General features: G+C 56.3%; 1 protein-coding gene across 1 annotated transcript in view; it reads left to right on the top strand.

Moving 5' to 3' along the window:
* The window catches only part of ZBTB16 (zinc finger and BTB domain containing 16), a 61,346-nt gene extending 36,719 nt beyond the window's left edge, over positions 1 to 24,627 (top strand). The window contains exons 3-6 of the mRNA XM_010574956.1: positions 4,149 to 4,235; positions 21,587 to 21,757; positions 23,861 to 24,028; positions 24,317 to 24,627. Coding sequence (XP_010573258.1) covers positions 4,149 to 4,235; positions 21,587 to 21,757; positions 23,861 to 24,028; positions 24,317 to 24,546 — 656 coding nt within the window. The 3' untranslated portion in view covers positions 24,547 to 24,627. The remainder of the gene's footprint in view (positions 1 to 4,148; positions 4,236 to 21,586; positions 21,758 to 23,860; positions 24,029 to 24,316) is intronic.
* Positions 24,628 to 26,221: the final 1,594 nt, after the last annotated feature.

Below are 26,221 nucleotides of genomic sequence, written 5' to 3'. Positions count from 1 at the left end.
GCCAGGAAGGCACTCGCGGAGGGCTCGGCTGCTTCGCTCTCCCTGAGTTGGTGGTCTGCCCGACAGAGATTGTATAGAAAGCGGGGCCGGCTCTTTTTTTTTTTTCCCTTTTTTTTTTTTCACTGATTAAAAATAGATGCCTTGAGGTATTATTTTAGCATCACTGTGGTTTGGTGCTTTTTTTTTCTTTGCACTTTTGATGTGGTAAATGGAACATAAATAAAATTGTTTTTGAAATTACTGAATTAATTAGGTAGTAAAGCGACGACAGTGCATAAATTTACTCGGCAATTTTTTTTTAATCCATATTTTTCCCCCCCTCTCTCCACCTTCTCGCCAATTACAGCCTGTTAATAATATATAATCCCAAATTTTTATTAATCCCCTGTGCTGGGGGAGGGAGGAGAATAGATGTTGCATCATACCGGTGGGGCCGCTGTGCCAAAACCGCAGTGGGGAAGGGCCACGGCGTTGCTGCCACCAGCCCGTCCTCCCCCACCACCCTCCTCCCCGCATGGCAGCGGGAAATCACCCGTTTCCCATCTTTCTTCTCCTTTCCCCATCCTCCTCCTCCAGAGGATGCTCGCGGTGCCTCTTTTTCCTTTTCCCTTATTTGTTCCTGGGCTACAGCCTGTATTTTCGGAGCACCTCTCCCCGCAGCCTCTTGGCCCCCAGCCCCATGAGAGTTTCTCTCGCAGCTGGGGACAGGGACATGGTGGTTTAGTACATTGTAAATTGAGTTGGGAAGGGGAAGGAGGCATTTGCTGTGCCGGCCCCCTCCACCGCGTGCCTCTGCAGGCAGAGGGATGGGAAAGCGGAGCCGTCAAGCGACCGAGGGGCTGCAGCCCCGCAATTAAAGGCAGGGCAGCAGCGCAGGCAGGCAGGCCAAGGAGCGGCGCTCGCAGCCGGTTTGGGATGTTTTACTACTTCCTACCATCCGAAGTGCTAAAGCTGGAGAGCCTGTTCCCCATCCTCAATAAAGTAATTAAAGTGAATGGGCATTGGGAGGTACTATTGGGATGGTAGTGGCTAAAACTAGACGAGCTCTGTCTTCAGAGCCACCTAGCTAAGCCTGGCTTGAGGGGAGGGAGCTGGCAGCCCCCGCCTGCACCCGCCCGAGCTGAGCCCACGGGGATGCTCGACGTTAGCCTTTCGGGCATCCCCTTTCCGAGAGCTGCTTTAAACCCCGACGGTGCTGCCTGTCCTGGCCGGCATTGGGCCGTTCCCTCGCATTTCTTTTAGGGGAAATTCAATAAGCTTAGCCCTGCCCCTCCTTATTGCTTTGCTTCGGGGGCACCGAAGTCCCCGGGCAGCGCTGACCTTGCCGAGGGGGGGATGTCGGGTGGCGATGACTGTGCAGATAGCGCTGGACGGAAAAAGCGGCAGCTCCTCGCCCGTTCGTGCCAGCCTCTCGCTGCAGGGACCTTTATTAGGCAGGAGCTATAAATTTGCTCGCACGGATATAAATGTACGGCGGGGAGGTTGATGCCAACTGCGAGGCTCGCGCCGAAACGCAGCTGATACTTGGCAGCACGCGGAGTCCCGTCCCGTCGGGAAGATCATCCGGAGATATCTATATGCTGTAGGCGATACGAGGTGCTCGCTAAAAATACCCACCCCAAACTTGTGCGTACCTTCGGAGAGGCTAATCGTTTCTATGGCTGTCGCTTAAAGCACGGAAAAAAAGTGAGAGGTGGCAAAGAAAGCCCTGACACAGGCTCTGGATGGGCTGCTTTCAAATTCGTCCTGCTCCCTTTAATAACAAACATGGAGCCGTGGTGGTTTTTTCTGAGCCCTGTTATAATAAGCTCAGATGTTGGATGACATTTTTCCCGGTGACTCACATAGTAAAATTAACCTTGAACTATTTACATATTCAATCGCCGCCCTCCCTCCTCCTCTTCCTCCTCCTCCCCTCTCCGCAAGCGTGTGTACATTACAGGAATCCTGGCTCCGTATCAGTTTTTGTTTTGCTGATGAGAAAAAAAAAAAGAAAAAAATTCCCCCGCCTGGAGTACACATCTACTTGAGGGAAAGAACACGCAGTCCTGGCCTTTGGAAATTGGCAGGCGGCGTGCTGTTCCCGCGCTGATAAGAGGTACTGTAAATAAAACTGTACGGCAGCGCCTGCTGTAAAATGCCCCTCGTCTGTACTCATTGTTCTGACAGCTCCGGCTTTTTTTGGGTCCGCTGTTTTGGTACACGCTGTGCTTCCTTATGTAAGCGAGCGCGCCCAGCTCCTCCCGGCGTTCGCCCTGTTTATTTTCGCCTCGCCAGGAATTTTTTTCTGTCCCCCCCTCCGCCCGCCCCCCGGCCAGATGCTGGCCGCCTTTGCCTTTCCTCGCTGTGTCTCCGCAGGGCCGCTCTGCGGGCTCCCGCTGCCCCTCTGGCCCCGGCCGGGCCCACACTTGCCTCTCGGGGGGCGTGGGGCACCGGCCCGTGCGTCATCCCCCCTTGCCCCATGCAGAAGTGGGGGAAGAAAAAGCAAAGCCCGTGTTTGGCACAACCCTGGCACGCCCCAGCCCGTGGATGGGGTGGGCCCCCCACTCCAAGCACAGCATTCCCCCCGGCGTCACCGGTGCATCGCAGCGGGGAGGGGGCAAGCGCCGGCAGGCTGCTCTGCCTGGGAAGGACCTGTTGCGGCGGTGGGTTGCTGTATCCTCGTGGATCACGGTTCGCAGCGGTGGGGCCAGAAAAGCTTCGAGTGGAGATGGAGAGTCATTGCCTTGGCAACTGCTGGCTGCGCATCACCCGCGCCGGCATGCCGAGCGGAGGGCAGCCCGCGGCTGCTGCCCTATCGATCCCCGTCCCCCCGCCGCTCCGGCAGCTTCTTCCCGTCCTGGGCGCTCTTGGCGCCCTTTACGCCGCGCTCCTCTCCCTGCCCTGGGTGACAGGAGGGGACCGCCGGCAGCATCCGCGCCCGTGAGATACTCCGCATCCCCGAAAGCACCCCGGGCATGCGTCCTTTCGGCCAGCAGCATGTGCAGGGGGAGCTGCCCCGGTGCCCCAAAGCCCTGGTTTTTGTACTTATCCCTTCGCGAGCGGCCATGTGGCCCGTGCACGCTGGGGTTGTTTTGAATGCAAACTTGACATCATGGCGAGGGTGGCGGAGAACAACGTATGCACAGTAAACAGGCAGACTGTCGTATTGATTAACAGATGAGACCTCTATTATCGATCAACGCTTGGCGAGAAAATTTATCACTTTTAATTTCGCCGCTGCCAAATATTTCTGCCTGCGAGCCAGCCGTTACTGAGACAATTTAAAGGCGAAGGAATTCTCTTTTTAATGCATCTCGTGATACCTCCCTCTTTCTCTGTCACCTTTTCTGCGCACCTTTCTCCAAATCTCATCGTGTTGGGGGGCAGGGGGCTCAGGGAAGGGCAGGAAGGGGATGGGAGATGCTGTCTGGACCCCTGGAAACAGGCGGCACGGCATGCTGTGGAGCGATACCCCCCGCCTCGAAGGCTGCTCTGTTGCGCTCAGCTCCTCACAACAGACAAAACAAACCTCGAAATCTAAGAAATGAGTCCGCAGCTTTGTCCCAGCAGCAATGATTCAGACGTGGTGTGTATCGCTAATCTCTTTGTATCTGGAAGTTACTTATCTGCTGCTGGGCATCCTGTTTTTCTTCTCGTCCCGAACTAGCAGCACACGTTGATAGTGATTTTCTAAGAATTTCCCCCCCAATACGACATCTCTCTCCAATAGTCGAAGACGCCTCTGAGCTTCTCACTCAATCGCACCGTTTCGGCCACATCTCTGACCAGATGCATCCTCGGGTACCGGCATCAGCGGCTGCGACGGGAAGGGGCAGGAAACCAATTACAATTAGATCGGTTACAACGCTAATGAAACGCATTGACGTTTAATGATTTTTTTTTTTTGTAAAAAAAAAACCCAAATATTTAATTTCTTCCTGGCAAGCAACTCTTTATTGTGCATTGTGCTGTTATGTGCAAGGAATGGGACCACGGGGTTAAGCAAGGCGCTGCTTTTTGCGGCTCTGCTGGGTATTTAAAATACGAAACCCTTCCATTGCAAAGGCCTGGCAGTTTGAACGATGGCAGTGGCCCCAGCCACATCCCCCGCGCAGGTTTGTGCGGGCGTCCCTCAAATAACCCTCCTCTCCCCTTTCTCTCCCCAGCGGGCGCCAAAGCCCTGGTGTGCGATCAGTGCGGCGCCCAGTTCTCGAAGGAAGACGCCCTGGAGACGCACAGGCAGACGCACACCGGTACGTGGCCCTCCCTTTTCGTCCTTCGCTTAGGCGTGAGTTTAATATTTAGGCTGCCTTTGTAACCTTTTGCCCAATGGAGAGCTTAACTCTTTGTAGTTCCTGCTTCTGGCCTGCCCGGGTCCATTTCTTGACTTTAATGTGATTAAGGTAAGTTGGCTGCATTTTCTGCTGAATTCTTAATCGGAAACGGTTTTGTACTTGTGTTGAAATCTGCGTGTGGCGTTTGCAAGGGAAACCTCCCCAAATGGCTTTTGGTTTTGGGTATTTGCTGCTGACTTAGTTTGGTCTGGTTTTGCTGAGCTTGTAACGGTGCTGTTGGTGGAAGGAGGAGCGCAACCTGTCTCTGTGGTTAAACTGAGCATCCTTGCACCGCTCACTGGTCACCCTTGGTTTCTCAAGCCGCAGGCAACAAAATTTGACCAGCGTGATGGCACTTGGCTACCATTCGGGTTTAAGAGAAGCTTCCCAATGGATAAATACTTTTCTCAGGAGCGTTCAGATGCTCGGGAGCCTACGAGTGATGAGTTACGAATCAGCCCATGCCGATAGGTCTGTTGCTGTTTTTCAGAGCATTAATAGGAACAAACACCTTGCATCTGGAGCACTGGGGAGGTTTTGCCACACTGCCGCAAGGTGGATGCATGGCTGCGGGCGTCTGCTAGATGATAGGGCTGTGCAGCGGGTGTGCGGCTGCTCATAGGAAAGGATGCTCTGGGACCCAGGACCCGAGGATGGGGCTTCGGGGGAGGGCTGGACCCAGCTGCGCACAGAAAGCCTCTTTCCCCTGTGCTCATACAGGTTTAAAACCCCGACTGGAGTGGGTGCCATGGGCGAGCCTGGCCTGGCTCTGCTGCTCAGCCAATTAATTCAGTGGCATGGTGCCTGTGCTTTGCAGGAGCAAGGTAGCCCCAGCTCCTCTTCCACTAAACGTGGGTATGAGGCACTGATTCACACAGCGCCGTGGCATTTATTGCTCAGCATTAACGTATGCACGTGGGAAACGATGGCGCAGCAAATGCGAGGTAATTTGTTCCCTGTGCGAGCAAAACATTGGCCCTTTCCAAACAGCTCTCAGCAGTTGGCTTCTGCCATGTTTCTGCTACTGCGCTTCCCAGTCCTTTGGCATAGCCGCCGTCAGGGAGCACAAGGAGCTCTTTATGCATCTTGCAAAGGCCGCCTTGCCCAGGAAGGGTTTGCTACGGGGCATGGAGGAATTCATGGCCGGGCGGTCCCGGGTGCAGCCTTTCAAACCCCCAAAACCAGGCTGGAGCAGGGCAAAGCACCCACTCCTCCCTGCGCTATATCGGGAGCAGTTTAACTGAGCACAGGCTCGTCTTTCAGTGCTGAAAACCCTGATAAATGCCACTGATGGCTGAGTTTGCACTCAGAAGTGGTAAGGTGGCTGGGCTGGCACAGCGAGCCCAGCCGGCTTCACGCCGGGGGTTTGGGGACCGACTGGCGATGTAAAGTGCTGTGTCACCGGGCGGGAATAGCTCCGGCCGTCATCTGATCTGGGAGCTGTGCTGGCCGAGCACCAGTTCATAAATTGTAAAGTAATTGCCCCCCTTATCCAGAGTCATACAGCTGGAGGCTGGGCTTTGCAGTTCAGGATCTTTTTAAAAACCATGTGTGCTGTAGGTTAAGGAGGAGGAAAAGGCTGTGATGGGGCAGCCAGCAAGCCGAAGGGACCGACTTTGCTCAGGGATGAGCGACCCAAGCCCAGGCAGGGAGTTAAAGGCAGCCGAGCAAACAGCAGCTAGCTCCCCATTTCCTTATATTTCCCGGAGCTGTTGAGCATCCCTTGGGGTGGTCAGAGGGAGCCCGGCTCCCCTTAGTACCCCAGGGCTCCGGAACCCTGGGTGTGACATGGGGAGCGGGTGCTGTTGAGCAGCTCTTTAATGACGCCTGCACCCAAAAACATCCCACAGATGCAGAGCAGCTACACGGTTTTGCTAACGACCTTGACGCTTCTGCGGGGATTAAAGCCCCTTTGGTTGCTGAAACCTGGGGGCTGGACCATGCCAAAGCTCAAAGGGCAACAGGAAAACGGAGCGCAGGGGACGCGGTGACCCAAGCGGAGCGGGTTTATCATCGCCACCTCCAGCTGTAAACACAAGCAGCTCGGTTACGTGGCGGAGAGGGGCTGGGTGGCCAGGGCAGATGAAATGAATCGCTTCCTCTCCTCGGGTGGCACGCAGAGAGCTCTGTCTTGGCACGGAAAGCATCCCTCCCTTGCCCTCGCTATAATTAACCCCGTTCCCAAATAACGGCATCTCCCAGAGTGGGTTTTTCTTGGGGGCGTCCTCTTGGGGGCAAAAGACCTTCCAACCTCCCAGGCAAAAAAATAGCCCTTTTTGGTAGAGACGCAGGTAGCTTCCTTCAAGGATAGCATCAAAAACCAAGCAGGGTGCATCTGGTAGAGGCCGGCCAAATGTACCCACTTTGCTCAAAAACATGGTATTTAGGGGAGGATGCGGGACCTATCTGCAAACAGTCGCTGCTTGTCCAGATGACCTGCAGCTGCAGAGCGCTTTTTTTTGCAGCGGATGGCCAAGATAAAGGGTTCTCAGGGTTTCTTTTCAGCGTAGGGGGCTGTTTTCTCGGGTGAACAGTCAGGATCCAGGACCCCCTTTATCTCACTTATTTTTTTTTCCCATTGCCCTCACTGTCCCTCCGAATGGCAATGCAAAGTAGGAAGCCAGCCTGTTGTACATGTGCCGCAACAAACGCTGCCCGTGTCCTACAGCAGAAAACCTACGCCCTGCTTTCTGAGGCAGGGCAAAAAATAAGGATCAAGAAAGGAAAAATAGTTTCTGCTTGTAAGCACAGAGCTGGCTATGTGCTGCGTACAGCCCCATCGACGCAGGACTGAGACGCCCTCTCCGGGTGTTCGCTGTCCTTGGCCCCCGTCCCGTGGCAGTAGGAAAAGCAGCAACTGTTTTGGCTCATCTTCCAGCAGCACAAGCTTGGTGCCACACCAGGGGGAGAGCGTGGAAAATTCCTTACCCTTCTCCTAAAATGTAGAGGAAAAAACAAAATGCATTGAGAAGACAGCCTGAGTACCCCCAGCAAGCGCCAGTGGGGCTCGGGATGCTCACACAGCTGGTGTTCGTGCTAATGGGGTTCGGGCTCACCGCCGACTTTTATAAATATCAGAGGTGACTCGTCTAAAGTTTCCTCCCGTGTGCCAAGGCAATTAACGCGCGCGAGGTTGTACGCGCTGGGCGGCCAGTGTCAGTCAGCGGGCCAGCACAGACTTACTCCTGACCCAATTTCACGTGGGCATGCTCGACACCTAATATAGAATGTATTTTCTTTGGCATGTAGTTGGCTCTTTGATTTGTGGAGTCAGCGTGCCCCCGGCCGCTCTGTGGAGGATGCCTGGGAGCCTTCACCCTCCCCTGCCCGTGTTGCCTGCCCGCACCCCCTGCCTACATCCATCGCATCCCCCCCGGCTGGCAATGCCAGCACTGGGACGCAAGGAGCAGAAAAGAGTTCATAAAACCAACGTGTAACTGAAAATTGAAAAGCTATAAATCTTCCCCCCCCCTTTTTTTTTGTCTTTTTTTTGTTGTTGCTGGGATGTTGGTAGCGTTTTGATTTAATAGTTGGCCAAACACAAGGGTCTATTTTATTCAGAGTTTACAGGCCTCAGGGCTGTTATTCCTCCAAATTTAATAGCATTGAAATTGCAGGGTTGGCGATAATTTGCCTATCACTTTCTGCTCTCCCATTGATGTTTATTGTCAGCGGGATGGAATCTCAATCCGATTCACTTAGATAACATGTCTGTTAAACATTTAGATAATTGTGCCATCATTAACTTGTCACATTATTTTAGAGATTCAAAACAGTCGTGCGGTATAAGCAGAGGTACAAAGGGAGAAAAATCCGGCACATGAGAGCAAGAACCCAGGAGATGAGGCGTTGGTGGCAGTGGGATGCCCCCACGCTGGGTCCTATGGAAAGTGTCGCTCAGTGGCTGCTCGGGAAGCTCAGCCTTCCTCTCCGTCTTGGCAGGGCTTTAACCGCTTTTTTCCCCCAAAAAAATTTCTGCTCCCATTCTAAACGCACACTGAGGTACACAGTGGGGGGGTTTTTTCCTTACTTTTTTTTTTTAAATGCCAGAGCACTTGGCATTTTTCTGTGGAAGAGCATCCCAGCAACCCCGTTATTGGCTTGGGTTTGCAAGGGGGATGCATGGGAGCCTGGAGGAGGTGGAGGGGGGGACCACACCAGAGCTGTGCTGTCACACGGGCACACGCCGTCTCTGCTCTTGGCAAATATACATTTAGTCCACTTAATTACCGATTTGTCTTATCTCCTTTTCTTCGCTTCACTTTCTCTGCCTCAAAATGGTACCCGTCTAAAAAGTACCAGTGACGCTATAGACGTACGTCATGCGATTTTTTTCGCTGTTGGAAATTAAGGATTTTGAGCAAGCGGAACATAACACGCAAGTTTGCCTTACGCTCACTGCCGTGCCACGAGTCAAGGGCGAGCCGGCTCTCCACCAGAATGCTTCTCTGACTCCGCCGACAGCTGGGGGTTGCCTTGGTGGTGGCACTTGCCACCAACAGCTGTCTGCAACGTCCATGTTTCAACAGCAGGCAACTTGGTTTCGGGAGATGCAATTCTTGACTCATCTTGCTGCATCCTCTCCCACGGCTTGATCAGAGCGGTGCCCGGCTGCGAGCCGCCAGCACGCTTCCTCACCAAATCCAACCCGACGTCTTCCCAGGCTGCCTGTGACTTTCTATTACCGTTTCACGGGACTCCTGAGAGTTTTCAGAGAGCAGCTCGATGAGGCTTCTGGGGGAAATACCGCTGGATAGCATTTTTCTCCATAGCTAGAGATAATGCACTGTAGTATTAAGTACGCTTAGAGGTAATTATCACTCCCCCAGTTCTCGCTTCGGTTCCACGGTCCCGGCTGGGGGAGGGAGCGCAGGCGATGCTGTGCAGTGACGCCCAGACAATGCTTTGCAGATTTTCTGTTGGATGCGAGTGTGAATTTTGGATGCTCAGGTACGGAAGTGCTGGGAAAGCCCCTGTGCGCTCCTCCGGCATGCCACCGTGCCCTAACGCTTCTGCCGGAGGCTGTGAGCAGCGGATGCAGGGCTGAGATGGGCTTTGGTTCGGATGCTGGGATCACCGTTCATCTTGAGGAGGTAGGACTGCCCCGTGATGCACCAGAACAGAGGAAATCGGTGCTGGCTTCGAACCATGACTCCTGAGCTTAGGAAGCAAATCTGGTTAACCGTTGCACCAGGAGAGTGTAAAGACGTTTTTTCTGGCACCTTCAAATGCTGGCAGTGCCCAGTGGGAATCCTTAGCCAAGCTGGGAGAATTGGATTTGGGGTGGGAGGAGCTGCTGCCAGAGGCACCTCCGGGGCTTTGTGGCTTCAGTAGCAACTGAAAATGCAAAATGCCGACGGCAAAGATGCTTTCGTGGCTGCTGTGACATTTTTGGGTACAGGCATCCGGCTGGAGCCAGATGTGCCATGCGCAGGCACGGCATCTTTTGTGCAGCATCGCCCTTAAACATATTTAAAAGGACCTTGGAAAACAACTCCGTGCTTAATTTTGGCTGCTTGACAGGGAGCAGGACTCAGTCCCTCCGACCTTTGGCTGTGGAAGAACAAAACAAAAATTATGAGCTGAGGAAGAGTGAAACAGCAATCCGAACGCATCCAAAATGCAAAGCCTTGAGTTTTTTAAATAGCCTCATGGCCAAGTTTGGACTTGAAGGCCTGAACACGGTACAAGCGGAGGGAAGGACAAGCAGGCATGTTCAGCTAGCGCCCATCGCCTCTCCTGTGCTTCCCAGCTCGTAGCCCGAGCGCTCTTCCCATGCAAGCCGGCATCTTCAAAGGAAAGTGGGTTTCTTTCTATAAAAACGAGGGCTGGGGCAGTTACGCTTCCTTTCGGAAGCCTCCGTCATTTGGGAGTGTAATTCATGGTGCAGGCAGCTGTGCTGCCTCTGCCGGGTTGCCCCCTGCCACCTCCGAGCACGGCGAGCGGCCGCAGCGTGCCGGGAGCTCACCGGCAAGCGCACGGAGTGGGGGCGGCAGCTCGTTAGCACCGGCCCTGGCCAGGCGGTGTGTGCCGCTGGCCCCGGCTTTGGCGGGGTCTCGGGGCGGCACGTCCTGGGGGGCTCAGCACAGAGCCCCTTTGTCTGACAGTAATGTCCTGTGACAGCACTTGAAATCTGAGTCCCAGCGCGCATTCCTGGAACCGGGAATCTCCCTGCCTCCCAAGCCATGGCTGCTTTTTCCACCTTTACAGCAAGCGGCAGGAAGAATTCCCCGCACTTCAAGGTGGGCTCAGTCGGGAAGCGCAGTGAGGTCAGGCTTCGTGCGAACAGGCGGATTCGCCAAAAACAAGCCCAGAGATGGAAACGTGGCAGACCCACGCAGCCGCGGCCAAAACCAGCGGCCAATGGTCGGCCTTTAATTTTCCTGTGCAAATACTATTTAAAGCGCGATGAGAAAAGCCCTCTCGCTAAGCTACGGAGAAATCTTTCTTGTCCTTTAATTCTAGATGAAGGGGATTAGTGTGAACATATTTAACCTCTGACCCACGGACAAAAGCATTATCAAATTTAGTTGCCGAGTGGCTCCCCATTTAACCGAACCAGCGCAGTATCTCAGCAAATTTTTTTTTTCTTTCCTCCCTTGAAAGCTTTAACAGCCATTGTTGCCCCTGGAGCACGGGGGGACTTGGCAGCCCTCTGCTCGCCTTCAAGATGCTTGTCAGAGCCCCCGTAAGGGAAACCAGCGTGGTACGGTCACTGCTAGAACCTGCGAAGGCTTCAAAAAGCAAGTGAACCCCCCCCAAAAAAGCCAAGCTTTCTCTAGATGGGGCTGGTTTCTTCCTGGTTTCTGCACACCCGCCTTGGCCCCAGCCACGCACCCGCCTGTGATGGCTTGGAGGATGCTCGGCCGTCGCTCTGGAGCACAAAGAGATGCCTCCGTACCCCTTTGCTCCTCATTTTGCTCTGGAGCACGCAAGAAAATGCACTCCTGGCTATCGCACTCTCGGGAGAGCCTAGGGATGCTCGGCGCTGCCGTGCCAGGGCTTTATAAAATAGGGATGAAACGTGGGCGAGGAGGCGGCCGGGCTCTCCTGGTCCGGTGGAGGAATGCCGAGAGGGGCCTCCCGTCAGGAGCCGGTGTCCGTTTACAGTGCATCTCTCATAAACCCGGCGGCGGGGGCGAGGGCAGGGGGACCGGCCCTCCTGGTATGTGATTGATTATCTGGTATTTATGCCATTGAGGACTTTTCAGCGGCTCGGGGTCAGGGGGTCATCTCATGTGTCTTGCTGCAAATCCGCTTCCTTTTGTACAGTGCGGGCTGGGTGAGCAGACACACAAAAACAGCTTTTTCTTTTCCTTGGGAAAAAGGGGAGGGGGGCGGGCTGGTGTCAATGAATTTTTTTTTTCAGCCTTTCCTGAATAGTGTCCTTTTTAATTCCAAAGAACTTTTAATTAAAAGTAGCAGGAAAGTTCATCTCGACAAGGTTTAACTTACCTTAGCAGTTACTTTTGTCCCCCGGGATTCGCGTCTCCCCGCTTTACAAAAAAAAAAAAAAAAAACACAAGAAATGGGGGAGAGGCTGCTCTCGGTACCCTTTTGCATCTCCACGGGTTTACCGAGAGGGCCTTTTCATCTTTTCTCTTTTTTTTTTTTAATGATGGGGGTGCAGGAATAATAAGCGGACGCTGCGAATCCCGGCTTTGTGCCTCGTGGCAGCCGGTCGCTCCACTGGCCGTGCTCTGCCAGGGATGGCTGCCCGCACCACCAAAAGGGTTGTTTCGCTGGCCAGGACCCAAACCGGGGCTCCCCAGCATCTCCACAGGGCCGGAGGATGCCAGGGTGGTACCACCCCGGCTGGGAGAGATCCAGGAGTGGCACGGGTGGGTGACAGGCAGGCGCTGCTCTGTGCCGGGTGGGATGACGGCGATGGTGCTGAGGGCGGTGGTGATGCTGATGGTGGCCGTGATCACAGCGGTCTCCCGTGGGGTGGGATGCTGCAGCCCCGTAGGCAAGTGCAGGGGCACCGCAGAGGGCAGGTCGTAACACCGCTGACCAGGGACGTCATCTGCTGTCCCCTAAAACCCTCCTGGCAGGGCAAAGCACACACCCACCACGATGTGCTGGTTGGCAAGCGCTCATGGTGGAGAATCATTGGCCAAAAAGACCCTGGGGGTGGCTCTCAGGGGACCAGAAACACTGGGTGAGGGTTTTATCTCCTTGCTGAAGCTCTTTGTTTAAAGGCAGAGCGGTTTCTAACACAGTAGTTTAACTATCGTTTGGAACGCAGTGGGAAAAATACGCTAGGTTTTCGACAGAAAGTCATTATTTTTTCAGCTGCTTTCACTCCAAATTCCGACCAGGAAGAGGAAAGCTGGGAAGCCGGCACGGTGACGACGACTAAGCGGGTAGATGACAGCTTCCCTTCTGATGTGGTGGCCAGAACCACTGCCACAATTTGCCTCCGGTTGCCCTAGGGAAATTCTCATCCTCGGGAAGGGCAGGGATGGTTCTGCAATGTGCGGCTTCCTTGGGAATGGCAGGGGTGGATCTGGCATTCTCCATGATGGAAAGCCATGGGACAGGCTTAGGGTAAAGTGGCACCCAGGGGAGGTGCTGCACAGAGATACCCAGATACCGAACAGATTAATGCGTTTTGGTCAAGCAATGTTTGTTTTGCCAGGAGGGCAGGCAGCTTTTCCATCCATACCTTTAGGAGCTGAAGGAGCTGAACATCTGTTTTTCCCAAGGATGATGGGGAGCGAGGGAGTTCAGGTGCACAAGGCGCATCCAGACGCACTTGGTTTGGCAGTGCCAGCATCCCCGAGCATCATCCCCGCCTGCCAGCACCATGCCATCTCCAGGGCAGACTTCGTCGCTGCAGAGAAAAACTGCATCCCCCCGCTCCTACTTACTTTTTCCCTTCCTGGGAGGAGTTTCTTCCGGCTCCGAGTGTACTGTTTTTCACACCTGTCTTAAGGCTGAATTACCATCACTGGCTCCTTCGGGGATCTAAATGTAGACACATTTGCAAGGGTGCGATATCGCCCAGCTCTCCCCTCTCAGCTGCATGGGCAGACAGGGCTCGACGGTGGCATTTATCCCTCCTCCCGACGTGCAGAGAGGCCTTTTGTGATGGCCTCTGTCTCCCACTGGCTTTGTTCAGCGGCAGCAGGATGCAAACGCCACCGACCCGCACCCTCCCATCCCAGCTCCCCGGAGCAGGTCATCATATTCCTGGTATTACCGGCCTTACTGTGACCGTAAGCTCATTGGTACCAAAATGCATAATGGGTGCTGAAAAGGGAAGGTTGTCCCCATGGGTGCACTGCATTTTTGGCTGCCTGAACGTTTTTGATATATATTGATCTATTTTCATAGATATTCAGTACAACGAAAGGCTTTGGGGACTACCGCTCTGCAAGGAGGGCATGCCTCCGGCTTCGGCCAGAAGGTTTTAGGGTTAGCAAACATCTTCAACTGTTTGGCCTAAAAAAACAGAAATCGAGCTCGGAAGTGCAGCGCACCGTAGGTGCGAGGCCTCCACAGCGCGTTCCCAGGCTCACGCGGCATTAGGAGCTTGGGAAACTCTCACCTCCCCCAGCTGTGAGGTGGAAATGCAGTATAACGGGATTGGCCCCAACAAACTTCATCTGATTCTCGTTTCCAAACACGAGGTTTGCGCAACGCTCGGTTTCTGCGGGAGGAAAACCTGTTCATACTCTGTCGGTGCAGGTTTGGGTGATGCTGAGCGTGCCCCTTCCTGCCAAAGCCTGGGGACCACATTCAGGGAGGGCAGGATGTGGCTGGATGCTGCAGCAGCCGGAGGGCGAAGGCGGCTCTCCCCACTTGCTGGGGAGGAGGGCTTGGGCAGGAGATGCTCAGGGGTGGCTTGTCCCCTGTACTGGTGACAGGGCTTGCCTGGACCAGCGCTGTCCCCCAGGGAGCGTCCCTTGCGGGCAAGGAGCTGCCCGCATCCCTCGGTTTGCAGGCAGGTCTCCACGCGTGGGCTCAGCATCCTACCCTGGAGATGGGGGGACGTGCCGCAGTCCTCCTCGGCAGCCGATCCTTCCCCCCCCCACCAAAATGCGTCCCTCGATCAACGCCCTGTTTGGACCCGTGGGCTGCCTGGCAGCGCTTCACCCAGCGCGGGTCCAGCTGCCGCCGTGATTGACGCAAAGCCAGTCTATAAATAAAGTCTTTCTCTCCTCTCATAAAGACTTTGTGGTTTAGTTTGCTTTCAAGGTCAAGATCAGACCTTTCTAAATAAACACATATCAAAGGATCATTAGCGGAGCAGCACTGTTAAATTGAGATATTAACTTCTGTCAGCCGCGCGTTTCCTTTTTGTTCTGTAACTCGCGACTGCGGCGGGTTTTTATTATTTTGGCCCTAGGCGGTAGCATCTGGCTTCTGTAGAGACTGTAAAAATTAAAAAGCAACACAAATCATTGCGAGAGAAAAGCAGTAAATTCAATGATAAGAATTTAAAATTAAAATGTTTCGGCGCTTTTATATTCCACGAAACATGAAACGAATGAGTTGTGTGCCTGTTGCCATAAAGCCGCCGCTGCTAATAGTCACTGGGCTCTTTCCCTCCCCGCTCGCTCTCCCTCGTAATCGTTCTTGCCTGAGCAATCGCAGAAAAGCGCAATGAAGGAAGGTGATGATGATGATGATGGTGGTGGTGGTGGTGGTGGTGGTGACGGAGATGCAGGGCGGTGGGGAAAGGGGTGAGGTGCTGCTGATGGGACCAGGAGGAGCAAAGGGCCCCCCGAAAGGGAGGCGAGAAGGGGATGCTCTCGTCCCGATGCGCTCAAAGGAAGACGGAGAGGTCGAGTGGGGAGGGTGTGACTAATGCGCCGGGTCACTGGGACGCGGGACCGCATTGTCCCCCGAGTCCAGATGGCCCCCGGAATAAATCACCCCCAGCGGGCGCGAGCTGCCCGTGCCAGAGCCACGGCTCAGGGCTTGCTGCCCGCTCCCCCGGCTCGCTGCGGGTGCCCACATTTTGAGCATCCTCCACGTGCATCCCACCCTGGGCGATGGGGAGGGCTGCAGCCGGGTGGGGAAGCAGCCCTGTGCATCGCTACCGGAGCACAAAATGAAGCATTGAGCTTTGGGGGGGGGGGTTTAATCCCCTGTGTTTGCAAGGTCAATGTGGTACATCTGCTCTGAAACGCTTGAGTTTTTCTAGGCGTTGGTGGAAAGGCGAGCGGGTGCTGAGGCAGCGGGCAGTGCCGGGGAGGGGGCATACCCTGCCCTCCTGTTGCAGCCGGGGCGGCCTCATACAGCCACCCCTGGAGGAAAACCAGCAGCAGAAGAGCAGGCGGCGCCGGCTGCTTTTTAAGAATTAATTTCCCGTAGTTGGTTAAAGTTGGGAAGAAAGCTGTGCTATCTCTGAGTAAATAATAATAATAATCAAACAAATGCCCCCTTGGGAGAAGTTGCCTTCCATAAAGATGTTAATTAGCGTGGAAGCCGAGCCGTGGAGTCTGGAGGCAGCCTTTGAAACCAGGATGATTTGGTGACTCCGGCACAAAATGCACACATCTCGTGTGTTTATCATCCGGGGCTTTTTTCCCCCCTCTCTCTACTTAACCGTGACGGTTGTAGGGGCTGTTGGGCTCCAACCGAGCAGCCGGCATGGTAACGGGTGCCACCATAACCCCTCAATAGCACTTTTTCTCCAGTGCCACACCAGAGCGGCTGGGGGGTTGAAAAGGGCTGACTCTGCCATCCCAGCGTGACACCCTTAAAAACCCGTGCGTCCACGTGTATGTGTGCAGGCGTCGTGTAGCCCAACAGCAGCATCCAGGGAAAGGCTCCTTCGCTCTGCCCTGCGGGTTTGCTTAGGTGCTGCCACCGAAAACACTGCTTTTGGTTTTGTAACAGTCCCGAAAACAGACCCTGAAACTGGGTTAATCTTCTTACCCCAAGCAGCGCACATCCACCAGGGCAAAAATGCAACCTCAGTGCCGGTGCTGTGGTCTGGCACCCCCAGGATCCTGCCAGTGCCCGCTGCTTCTGCCTTCCTTCATCACCCATCCTCCTCCTCGGCTTGGTGCCAGCAGGACATGCGTGGCGGCTGCCTTTCCTCCCTACGCAGCCCCGGGGAACCCTCAGCGCCAAGCTGAGCCCAGCACCTTAAGTACGTGCTTAAGTCCCGCCAGCTCTGATGGTTCTCAGTCCTATCCTTACACGCATCGTCCGAGCAGGGCGGCCATCACCTGCCCAGCCGCTGCCTCCATCAGGGGCATCTGCTGCCGGGCAGCGAGGGGGCCAGCCTGCACCCTCTGCAGTGGGGATCCCACGCCTCTGCTGAAGCCGGCAGAGATGTGTAACGGCAGTGATGGGCCGAGCTCTGCCGCCTGGGCCTGGAGATGCTCCGGGGATGGATGCTCCAGGCGATGTACCCCTTGCCGGCGCTGCTGCCGCCTCTCTGCCTGCTTTCCCGCAGGCAGGGCTGGAAAGGATGGCTACCTGCAGCTCCTGGGCTGCAGTCGCCAATGCTTTCATCCGCTTGCCTCAGCAGCCCCAAGGATGCTAAAAATGCTGCCCTCCCCTAAAGCTGCTTTTCATGCACGCCAGCAGCCTGCAGCCTCCCCTGCAGCTGCAGCCAGCAGCATTGTCCGGGAGGTGGAGGCTGGTAGGGAGCCCTTGACACGCTGACAAAAAAACGTCAAACGTCCCTGAAATCTCATCTCAGGAGAGCCAACGGGCCTCGGGCTCCTGCTTCGCGCGGCCAGAATGTTTCAGAGCTGTCCGCCTCGCTGACAGAGGTGATGTTAGTGTGCCTCTTTAGCACGTGCAGCACGTAAGAAATGACGTTAAATACAAAGATTGAAGGAGGAGTGAGTCTCGTTGAGGACCCCGAATTTGCAGGACACAAGGCAAGGGTTTGGGGGTTTTAAAGTGGGCGCAAGAGGCAGCGACAGGCTCTGTCAGCATCCTTTGACAAGCGCACCCTCGTGCCTGCTGTAACGCCGGAACCTTCCTGGTGTGCCCCTCCGCAGCCTTTGATTACAGGTTTCTGATGCTGTCGATTACAGCTGCAAGGGACAGCCAGATCTGCCTCTTTTTTCGAGTCTCATAACACTGCTCTTAAGAGAGACGGGGAAAAGATGGCAGCGTCTAGAGGAAGATTCAGGGAGGGTTTGGTTTGTGCATCCCGACGTCGGCTCTGCGTGCCTGGGGACCGCCAGAGCCATGCTGCCGCAGCTGAGGCTCCACAGAGGACGCTTCACCGGCACGGTGGCATCGGTCCCCTTTGGTCCCCCCTCCCTTGCTGCCGGAGCGTCCCTGGGCCGCCCTACACCCGCCTGCGTCAGGGGTCCAGGCTCAGTCGGGTCTGGGGGGCCGGCGGGAGCGCGCACGCACGCGTGCACACCCACGGGGGGAAAAACTTGAAGTCAAATGTCTGAAAGTCAGATCCCTTTTTAGTATGAATTTGCTGTATCTCATTCTGAGCACTAATTCCAATTTAATTGCAAGTGGCCTGAAGCCTCTTCAATAGGAGTAACAAATGGTTTGATTTTGTAAACTTCATCAGACTGCATTTTAAATGCGACACACTAGCCCGGCTCGAATGCCAATGAAGCACTGAAGTAGCTCTCTGTTTACTAATTATCCGTTTTTACTTCAAGCCACGCTGGCTGGCTTGTCTGATTAAATCGGATTTGTGGGATAGAGAACAGCTAGCAGAGTTTTCTCTATAGTAAACGAGATTGAAACTATGGGCCGCCTGGCTGCACACTGTAAATTATATTTCCTTTTAAAGGGGACGTGTCGCCTTTCTCCCGCCGGCGCACCTCCCGCATCCTGAACTTCACTGAAACCCGCCCGGCTCCTTCGCGGCGCCCAAGGGCGAACCACCCTGCCTCCCTCGCCCCTCGCCACGCGGGTTTTTACTGTAATTCCCCCTCTCGCGGAGGCAGCGGGTGGGAGACGGCGCCGTGCTCGGCGCTGTGATGCCTGCAGCATCCCTCGCCGTGACTCCGGCTGGGGCGGAAAAGCCCCTGACTATCGTGCAGTGCGTCTCGCTTGTCTTTACGTCTCCACCGATTGCGCTTGTTTGGGATTGAGCTGCTGGAGGACCGGGACGTGCGTCTTCAGGCTCGCGGCCGTAGGGTTTTTCCTCCCTCCAGCAACCATCCGCCCCCTAAAAACAAGATTTTGGACCTCTGGCTATTTAAAACCACCCTGCAAGACGGGGCCGGCGCACTTGCCCAAACAGCATTGGAAACCCAGTCTGCTCTGGCTTCTGCCTCTGAACCCCACGGCAGCGCCGATGGCCGCCCCATTAATGGTTTACGGCTGCCGACAAACGGCGCCGGGTCTGGCAGAGATACATAAAAGCGGGGAAGATGGGCGAAGGTGGCTGCCGAACGCGGTGTAACGGTCTGCGCTTAAACCTCCACGGTTGCTAAGACTTTAATTCCGTGAGCTTGACCTACGCCGCCCCCTCCCTCGGTATCTATCTTTGTGCCCGGGGGCTTTTTTTATTTTAATTTGCTTTTGAACGTCCTGCAAAATTAATGGCGCGCTCGGGGCCATTGTGCGGCGTACAGTAGAGGGAAGGGCCAGCGGCGCCCGCCGAGAGCCGCTGCGTTTCCCGGGGAATGAATTGCTCGCCCGCCTTCGCCCCTTTTAATTGTTGACAGTAAAAAGCGTTTAAATGCCGCTTAATTTGTAATCATCTTCCCGCAAAAAGGGGAGAAACCATTAAAACGTCAGGGAAATGAATAAATCCGTCTCTCACCGGTTTGGGGCGGCGGCGTTTCTTTATCGGGGGTGATTTTTCTTCTGATGGCTTGAGGGCTGGCTCGGGGCTGCTCCGGCTGGGAGCCCAGGGCCGAGTCCCTGCGTCGCCCGGTGCGGCTCTCCTTGCGGCAAGACCGGTGCTGCCAAAGCCCGGCTGCGGCAGGGACGGCAGCGACCCCAGGCACCCTCTCGTGAGCTTTCCCATTTTTTCACACCTCCCATCCTCTCTGCAAAGGTGGGACATGGCTGCACATACAGCTTTAAAAAAAAATCCAAAAACATAAGCTTAATTGCACACCCACAGCGGGATGGAGCCCGGCAGAGCCCCTGCTTGATGCCACCGTCCTCGGCTGCTGGAGAGCCATGTCGGCGGAGCCTCGGGGCTGCAAACAAGCGGTGCCTGACCTCGGTCCTCCGTGTCCTGCTGCTGGGCACTGGCCTCGATGTGGGGATGCAGGGCCATCGCCTGCATCCTCCGCCTCCGCGCCAGGCTGGCATCAGCCTTCAGACCCCGCAGATGCTCTGCTCTTGGAGGGCAGCTAGCAGCAGGTGCCTCCGCAAGCTGGGCCAGTGCACATCAACCTCCCCGTTTGGGGTGTTGATTTATTTCCTAATGCATTACCTAAAAAAAAAAAAAAGTAAAAAACACCCTTTGGGGGTCCTGGCCAGCAGCACCCCCAGGGGGATGCCCAGCTCCGGGGGGACCAGCACTGTCCCCATGGACTGGCCAGTGTATCCCCCTGTGCGTGCACGAGGCGGCTCATCCCCATCGCCACGGCTGCCAGAGTCGGCCCTTTTTTTTTTTTCAAGCGGGGGCCAATTAGTTTCACAAATGAGGGCCCTACGGTGCCAGGGAGGATTTGTTACGGCCCCGCGCGCCGGCCCGGCGGCATTGTCCTGCCCTCCGCCCCCACGGGAGCCCATTGTCCCCGGCCCCAGCGGGGGCTGCTGGCGGCAGATTTATCGGGGCCGGCGTCCCGCCGGTCGGGGCCTCCGCTCCGCAGCTGGCCACGGCGCTGGGGGCTCAGCCCCGGGGACCTTTGACCCGTCCTGCTGTCACCGCCGGGGCCGCCGAGGGCCGTGGGGCCGCATACCTCTTGGGATTTGCTTCGCACGGCCCGTTTGGGGCTGGCTGCCTCTTTTTTTTTTTTTTTTAATTTTTTTTTTTTTTTTTTTTTTTTGTCTCGGGAGCGTTTTGTCCGCAGCTGCGTGGGGGGTGCGTGATAAATCCCTGCGAAGGGAGAAAGGCAGCTCCCATGCGGAGCCGCTTCTTTTGCTGCTTTTATTCCCATTTCACTAGGGGTGTTTTGCAGATTTCGGAGTGTTTCTGGGCAGCCTCGCCAAGGCTGGGACTGAGCATCCCTCCTGGTGGCTCCTGCATCCCTGGAGCCGCAGGGCAGAGCTGGCCGCGGTGTGCCACCACGCGATGCCAGGGCAGGCAACAGCACACACTGAGATGCTCTCTGGGATGCCCATCACCTGGCTGCTCCCTGGGCTGGAGGAGTGGGGCTGGCCAGGAGGATGCTGCCAGCATCCTGCACTGGGAGGATCCTTAGCTGGCACCTGCCTGCACACCAAGGAGGACCATGATGCCACCATCGCCGCGGGTGCCTGCCACCCGCTGTTTCCCTGCCCCGTGGCACGGTGGTCCTGGTGGGCTCCCCTCCAGCAACTCTGCCTCACCGCTGGGTTGCCCTCGGCTGGTTTTGGCAGCATGTCGCACAGCCCCCCCACCCCTGCACTTCCTAAAGGCAGCCCAGATCCGTTGGTTACCTTGAACATCTTGCCGCTCCTAATGAATTGCTAATACAATTTCCTAGATAATTTTATTTCCATAGTCCCCACATTTTAATGTCTCCAAAAAGCTAGCATTTATTTGCTTAATTTCCCCGCATAATACAATTTGCACTGACTCATAGGTTCTGAACAATGAGCTATGCATAAACGAAAACAAATTGTTTAATAACACAAAGGTCTGATATTTTTATTGATGCTGTATAAGCATCTGGGGTTAGGGTTTTTTTCCTGCTTTTGCTGTTGTGTTGATGCAGCTGGTTTTATACCCATGGTCGGTAGGATGGAGCTGGCAGTTGTATTAGGGCTGTGGATCGCAGGGGTGGGCATGTTACCCTCTTGCATTCAACCCCCTGCTCCCCGGGGCGGCTTTCTGGGGTGTTTCTTGGGGTTCCCTTCTCCCTGGGCCTTACGAGAGCTCGACAGCTCTCGCAGGTACATGGGGAGGTGGTGATGGCCCAACAGCTGTCTTGCATTTGGGCGGCCCTAGGCCTTGCAGGGTTGGGGCTTCCAGTGCAATAAAAAATGCAATAAAAACCCCCGTGTCCTCCGGTTCAGCCAGCAGCAGGGTCAGGGTGGCACCGCTGGGACCCCAACAACACCCAGAGCCTCGCAGCTCTTGGGGTCCCTCCTGCTGCAGGAGCATCCCTGTTGCTGGCTGGGAGTGAGGGGACCCCGAACCCCCGGTGGGGTGGTGGTCCAGGGGGATGGGGGTGCTGGGCAGCGCCTGAGTCGGCTCTCTCCCTCTCCCGCAGGTACGGACATGGCCGTTTTCTGCCTGCTGTGCGGCAAGCGGTTCCAGACGCAGAGCGCCTTGCAGCAGCACATGGAGGTGCACGCCGGGGTGCGCAGCTACATCTGCAGTGAGTGCAACCGCACCTTCCCCAGCCACACCGCACTCAAGAGGCACCTCCGCTCCCACACAGGTACGACGGCACCGCCGACGGGTGCTCGCCACTCGGGGTGAGGACAGGCTTCTTCCCCATTCGTAACAAAAAAAAAAAAAAAAAAAAGGGAAAAGAAAGGTGACATTGTCATAAAAGTGTCGAGGCAACTGCAGTTGAGGTTGTTGGGATTTAAAAAATGAAACAGAAAAAAAAAAGCTGCGTGTAATAAGTTGATCCGGTATAAGGTGACATGTGACCTTCTTAGGGGATGTGCGATCATACCCGCTTCATCAGCTTACGGGCGGTAGATGCACATAATCAGCCGGTGCTCGGCCCTAATGGGATTAGGGCGACCTGCGCGACGTGTAGCTGGTGCTTCAGCGGCGCAGCCCACTGGGGCAGGGCTTGGCTCCGGGAGAGCCGGCTGGGAGAGCGGGGCTTTGACCGCCTTACGCCGTGTCCTCAAAGAGCCCGCGCCGTGTCCTCGGCTCCTCTACCCGCATCCCCAAGCAGGACCAGGGGATGGCAGGGGGAGAGGTCCCAGCCACGCGGCGAGCATCGTCACGGCTCTCTGCAGCTGTGTGGGTGAAGCGCTCCTCGGCCTTTGCCCACACGAGTTAGAGGCTCGTGCGCCCTCCTCGTCTGTGCTTTTATGGCTGGCAGGGAGGAAAACATCTGCCAAGCTGGGATAGCCCTTCTCCTTTCTCCTGTAAAGCACCGTGCGTGCATACAGCCTCAGAAGGAGATGTCAAAGCGGCTGCTGGGGGGACGCGCAGGGAGGGTCGCTCCGTCTGCGCTGTGGCTGGCAGCTGCCAGACCCACACGTGTGCTTGGGCTTGGGGTCCCGACGTGGGAAATGGGAGTCGCGCGCTGATGATAAGCGCGTTAATGCCGAGCACTGGAGCTATTTATAGCCGGTAATCCGGTGACCTGGGCTGCGGGTCGGGCTGCGCGTGTCCCACCCCAACCTCTGCTGCTTTAGCAGCTCCTGGCTGTGAAAAAACGCTGGGATCACGGGTGTCTAATCATGCAGCATGGTTTCATCCTGCATGGGTGCAGGATGCGAGTGTTCCTCCCGGGGCCGGAGTGCTCTGGGAGCCCTGGCTCCCATTTACACAGCTTCTCCTCGCAATCAAGGACCTGGAAAGGCCATCTGCCTCTGGCTGCACAGTCGCTATCTCTGCCCAGAGGATGGAAAACCAAGGTGATAATTGGGAATCAGGCCTGGGGAGGGGAAAGGCAGCTGCCAACACACACCGCCTGCCTTGCCTTTGGAGGGGGTATCCGGAACGCATCCCGAGCATCCTCCTCCTCCAGTGCCCAGCCAGCAGCTGCGGGAGGGGGCGAGGGGCCACGGGTCTCGGCTGCGGCACACGGGGAGAGAGTAAAATATCATTTTAAAGGGGAAGCGAAAGCACAGGCATGTGAGTATATAACGAGAAGGACAATTTATGCCCAGGCACGAGTGCAGTTTGACACGGGGATAATGAAAAAACGTAGGTCATTGTGGATGACTTAAGCCTTCACAGCTGAAGAAAATGTATGAAATGCGGGGAACATTACACGCTTGGCAGCTCCGCACATCTGCAGCAGGACAAGTGAAATACAGTTCGCCATTCTTTACCATAAACTGTGCTTGTAGGATATGCGGCACAGAGAAATTGTAATTACAGTGACAAGACAAATCAGTAATATTTAAATATTCATGAACAAAGTCTCGGACGATCAATCTATCTTTATTGTCCTTGCCTTCGCGGCTGTAATAAATAAGTAGCTGGAGCCCTCACCTTTCCTTCAAATCATTCTGCCTTTGGTGCCGAACCAGAGTTCATTTATCAGCTGCCTGGTCTGGAGCGCGGGAGACGCCCGGGGCCAGGTCTGTGCTGGCGATGCAGGGTGAAAAGCCTGGGAATCGGTGGTGGGAGGGTCACGGCGCCCTCCGGTCTCGTTAGCCTGCTGCAGATCTGAGCATCCCCAACATATGGGGTTGCAGGGACCGGTGTGCCGTGCTGGGGTGGCTGGGATGCTCCATCCCCCCGGCATGGCGGCGGCAGGTGCCAGGGCTAAATCCAAGCCATGGGACTAGTTTTGGCATGGCACGGTGGCCGCGGCGGTGTCTCTGATGCACACGCGTGCTTGCAGGTGACCACCCCTACGAGTGTGAGTTCTGCGGCAGCTGCTTCCGGGACGAGAGCACGCTGAAGGGCCACAAGCGCATCCACACCGGCGAGAAGCCCTACGAGTGCAACGGCTGCGGCAAGAAGTTCAGCCTCAAGCACCAGCTGGAGACCCACTACCGGGTCCACACGGGTACGTGCTGCGGGGGTGGGGGGTGTCTCCGGTGAGGCCGGCGGTGCCGGACCAGTCCCCCGGCAGAGACACCGGCAGCATGGACCAGGGCGGCGGCCGGGGATAACGAATCATCAGATGTGCCGGCGTGTAACTATTGTAAATAGGGGATCAATAGTCAGATCGGTTTTGCTGTTCATTACTCGGTTATCGGCTGTGCCCGCCACGGCAGCGTCGATGCTGGGCAGTTAATTACCGCCTGGAGGCCCTGAGCCCCTGCTGACGCCCCCGTCTCCCCGTCTCCCGCAGGCGAGAAGCCCTTCGAGTGCAAGCTGTGCCACCAGCGCTCCCGGGACTACTCGGCCATGATCAAACACCTTCGGACCCACAACGGCGCTTCCCCCTACCAGTGCACCATTTGCCTGGAGTACTGCCCCAGCCTCTCCGCCATGCAGAAGCACATGAAGGGCCACAAGCCGGAGGAGATCCCCACCGACTGGCGGATAGAGAAGACCTATCTTTACCTCTGCTACGTCTGAGGGAGGAGGCGCAGGGGCGGCGGGGCCGAGTGGCGGAGGACTGGGCAAAAAAAAAACCACCGAACCCGCAGCGTCCACGGCCTTGTTTGTTTTCGGTTCTCGTTTGTTGCTTCTCGCCGGAAGGATCCTGCGGCTTGCGCCGGGGCGGGGGGATGCGCCGGCCCCTTCCCCAGCCCCATCCGCGCCCCCCTCCCCGGCTGCTCATGCGCCCGCTGCCCTTGCACCCTCACTGTGGGGCAGCTTTCGCCCCTCACGGCCCCCAGGGAATTCGCTACCCGACCGGCCCCTCTGTCACCACTGGTGCCGGCCACCGGCGCTGCCGGGAAGACCATGTAGGGACGACGCGCTGCCCCGAAAGCGTGCATACGGCCAGTGCTTTGGGAAGGCTTTAATTTCTGGTGTCCTCTATCACCACGTAGGCCCCGCCGCGGATGCCCTGCTGAGAGCCCGAGCTCACGCGTGGGGCACGGCTCTGCGTGGGGCTCAGCCCCCATTTCGGGAGGGTTCCCGCCCTCCCAGGCTGCGGCGTCCCGGGTGGGAGAGTGCCGGCGTCCGGCGAGCTGTAAGCGCTTTGGCGAGGGCATCCCTGGGGGGGGATCCCAGCCGGAGGAGGGTGTTTGGGGTAGGGAACCGGCTGTGAGCCGGGCTGCCTTGCCGGGCTGCCTGGGATCCGGGTGGGCACGAGGGGCGCCTGGCGGCTGCCGCCCTCCCCCTGACCAAAGACCTCTCTATGCATTTCCCCTTCCTTCCCCGCCTTCCCGGGAGGCGAGGGTGAAGCCCCCCGCAGTGAGACGCAGCCGGTTCGGTGATGCACGGTCGACGCCAGTGCCGGCGTGGGTGCCGCCGGTGCGCGGCATTGCTCCAAATGGGGGGGGATCCTCTTTTTCCTGCTAATTTGGGGCGCCTGGAAGGTGCCGAATGTGGTTTTTTTGCCCAGCCTCAGCTGCAGGAGCCCGCAAGCAAGGGGTGCCCGGTGGCAGGCGGCCTCGCTCGCCGCTTTTTTTGCTTTTCGTTCGGTTTCTCTGAACTTTCTTTTGGAATATTTCCGCATTTAGCACATTTTACTTGAAATTACCTCGTTTTTTTGTGACCTCATGAGCTTTTATTGATTTGGGGGGGACGGGGGGTGGCGTGGCTGGGAAGGCGTGAGTCGCATGCCCTGCGCTGGCGGTGGAGGGGCGGCGCAGCGGCGTCATCCCTGCCGGCCTCCCGTTGTGCATTATCCTTACCAAAACTGGTATTTTTTGCCCGGCCCTGCGGGGCTGGGGGTGTCGGTTCTGAAGCTACCTCTTGTGTTCGTTTTTGTTGTGTTTCTCCTTTGCAGTTGCAGAAGTGGGCTCTGCGGTTTCCATCCCACGTGGCGCTCGCAGCCGCGGCTTTTTTTTGTCATTTTGCTGCGTTTGGGGGAAAAGGGAGGGAAAAAGAGTCGGGAGGAGTGGGACGGCCTCTGGATGCGGTTTGGAGGGATGCTGATGGCCTCTCTTGGTTTGGGGTGCCCGTCCCACCTCTCCTGGTGCCGAGCAGGGATGCTGCTGCGGGAGCAGCACCCTCCCTTGCAGCCTGGTCCGGCTTTGCGTGCACGTGCAACCTTTGCTGCTCCGCGCAGGGTGGACGCCGCTGTTGTACCATCCGGGATGTGACTGCGGAGAATGGCTCGTTTAATTGTTGTGCCTAA

The sequence above is a fragment of the Haliaeetus leucocephalus genome, unplaced genomic scaffold, assembly GCF_000737465.1.
Source record: "Haliaeetus leucocephalus isolate CR32 unplaced genomic scaffold, Haliaeetus_leucocephalus-4.0 Scaffold450, whole genome shotgun sequence".
In the NCBI taxonomy this organism is placed as follows: domain Eukaryota; kingdom Metazoa; phylum Chordata; class Aves; order Accipitriformes; family Accipitridae; genus Haliaeetus; species Haliaeetus leucocephalus.
The sequence above is the reverse complement of the archived record's forward strand: the minus strand, read 5'-3'. Positions and strand labels throughout refer to the sequence as shown.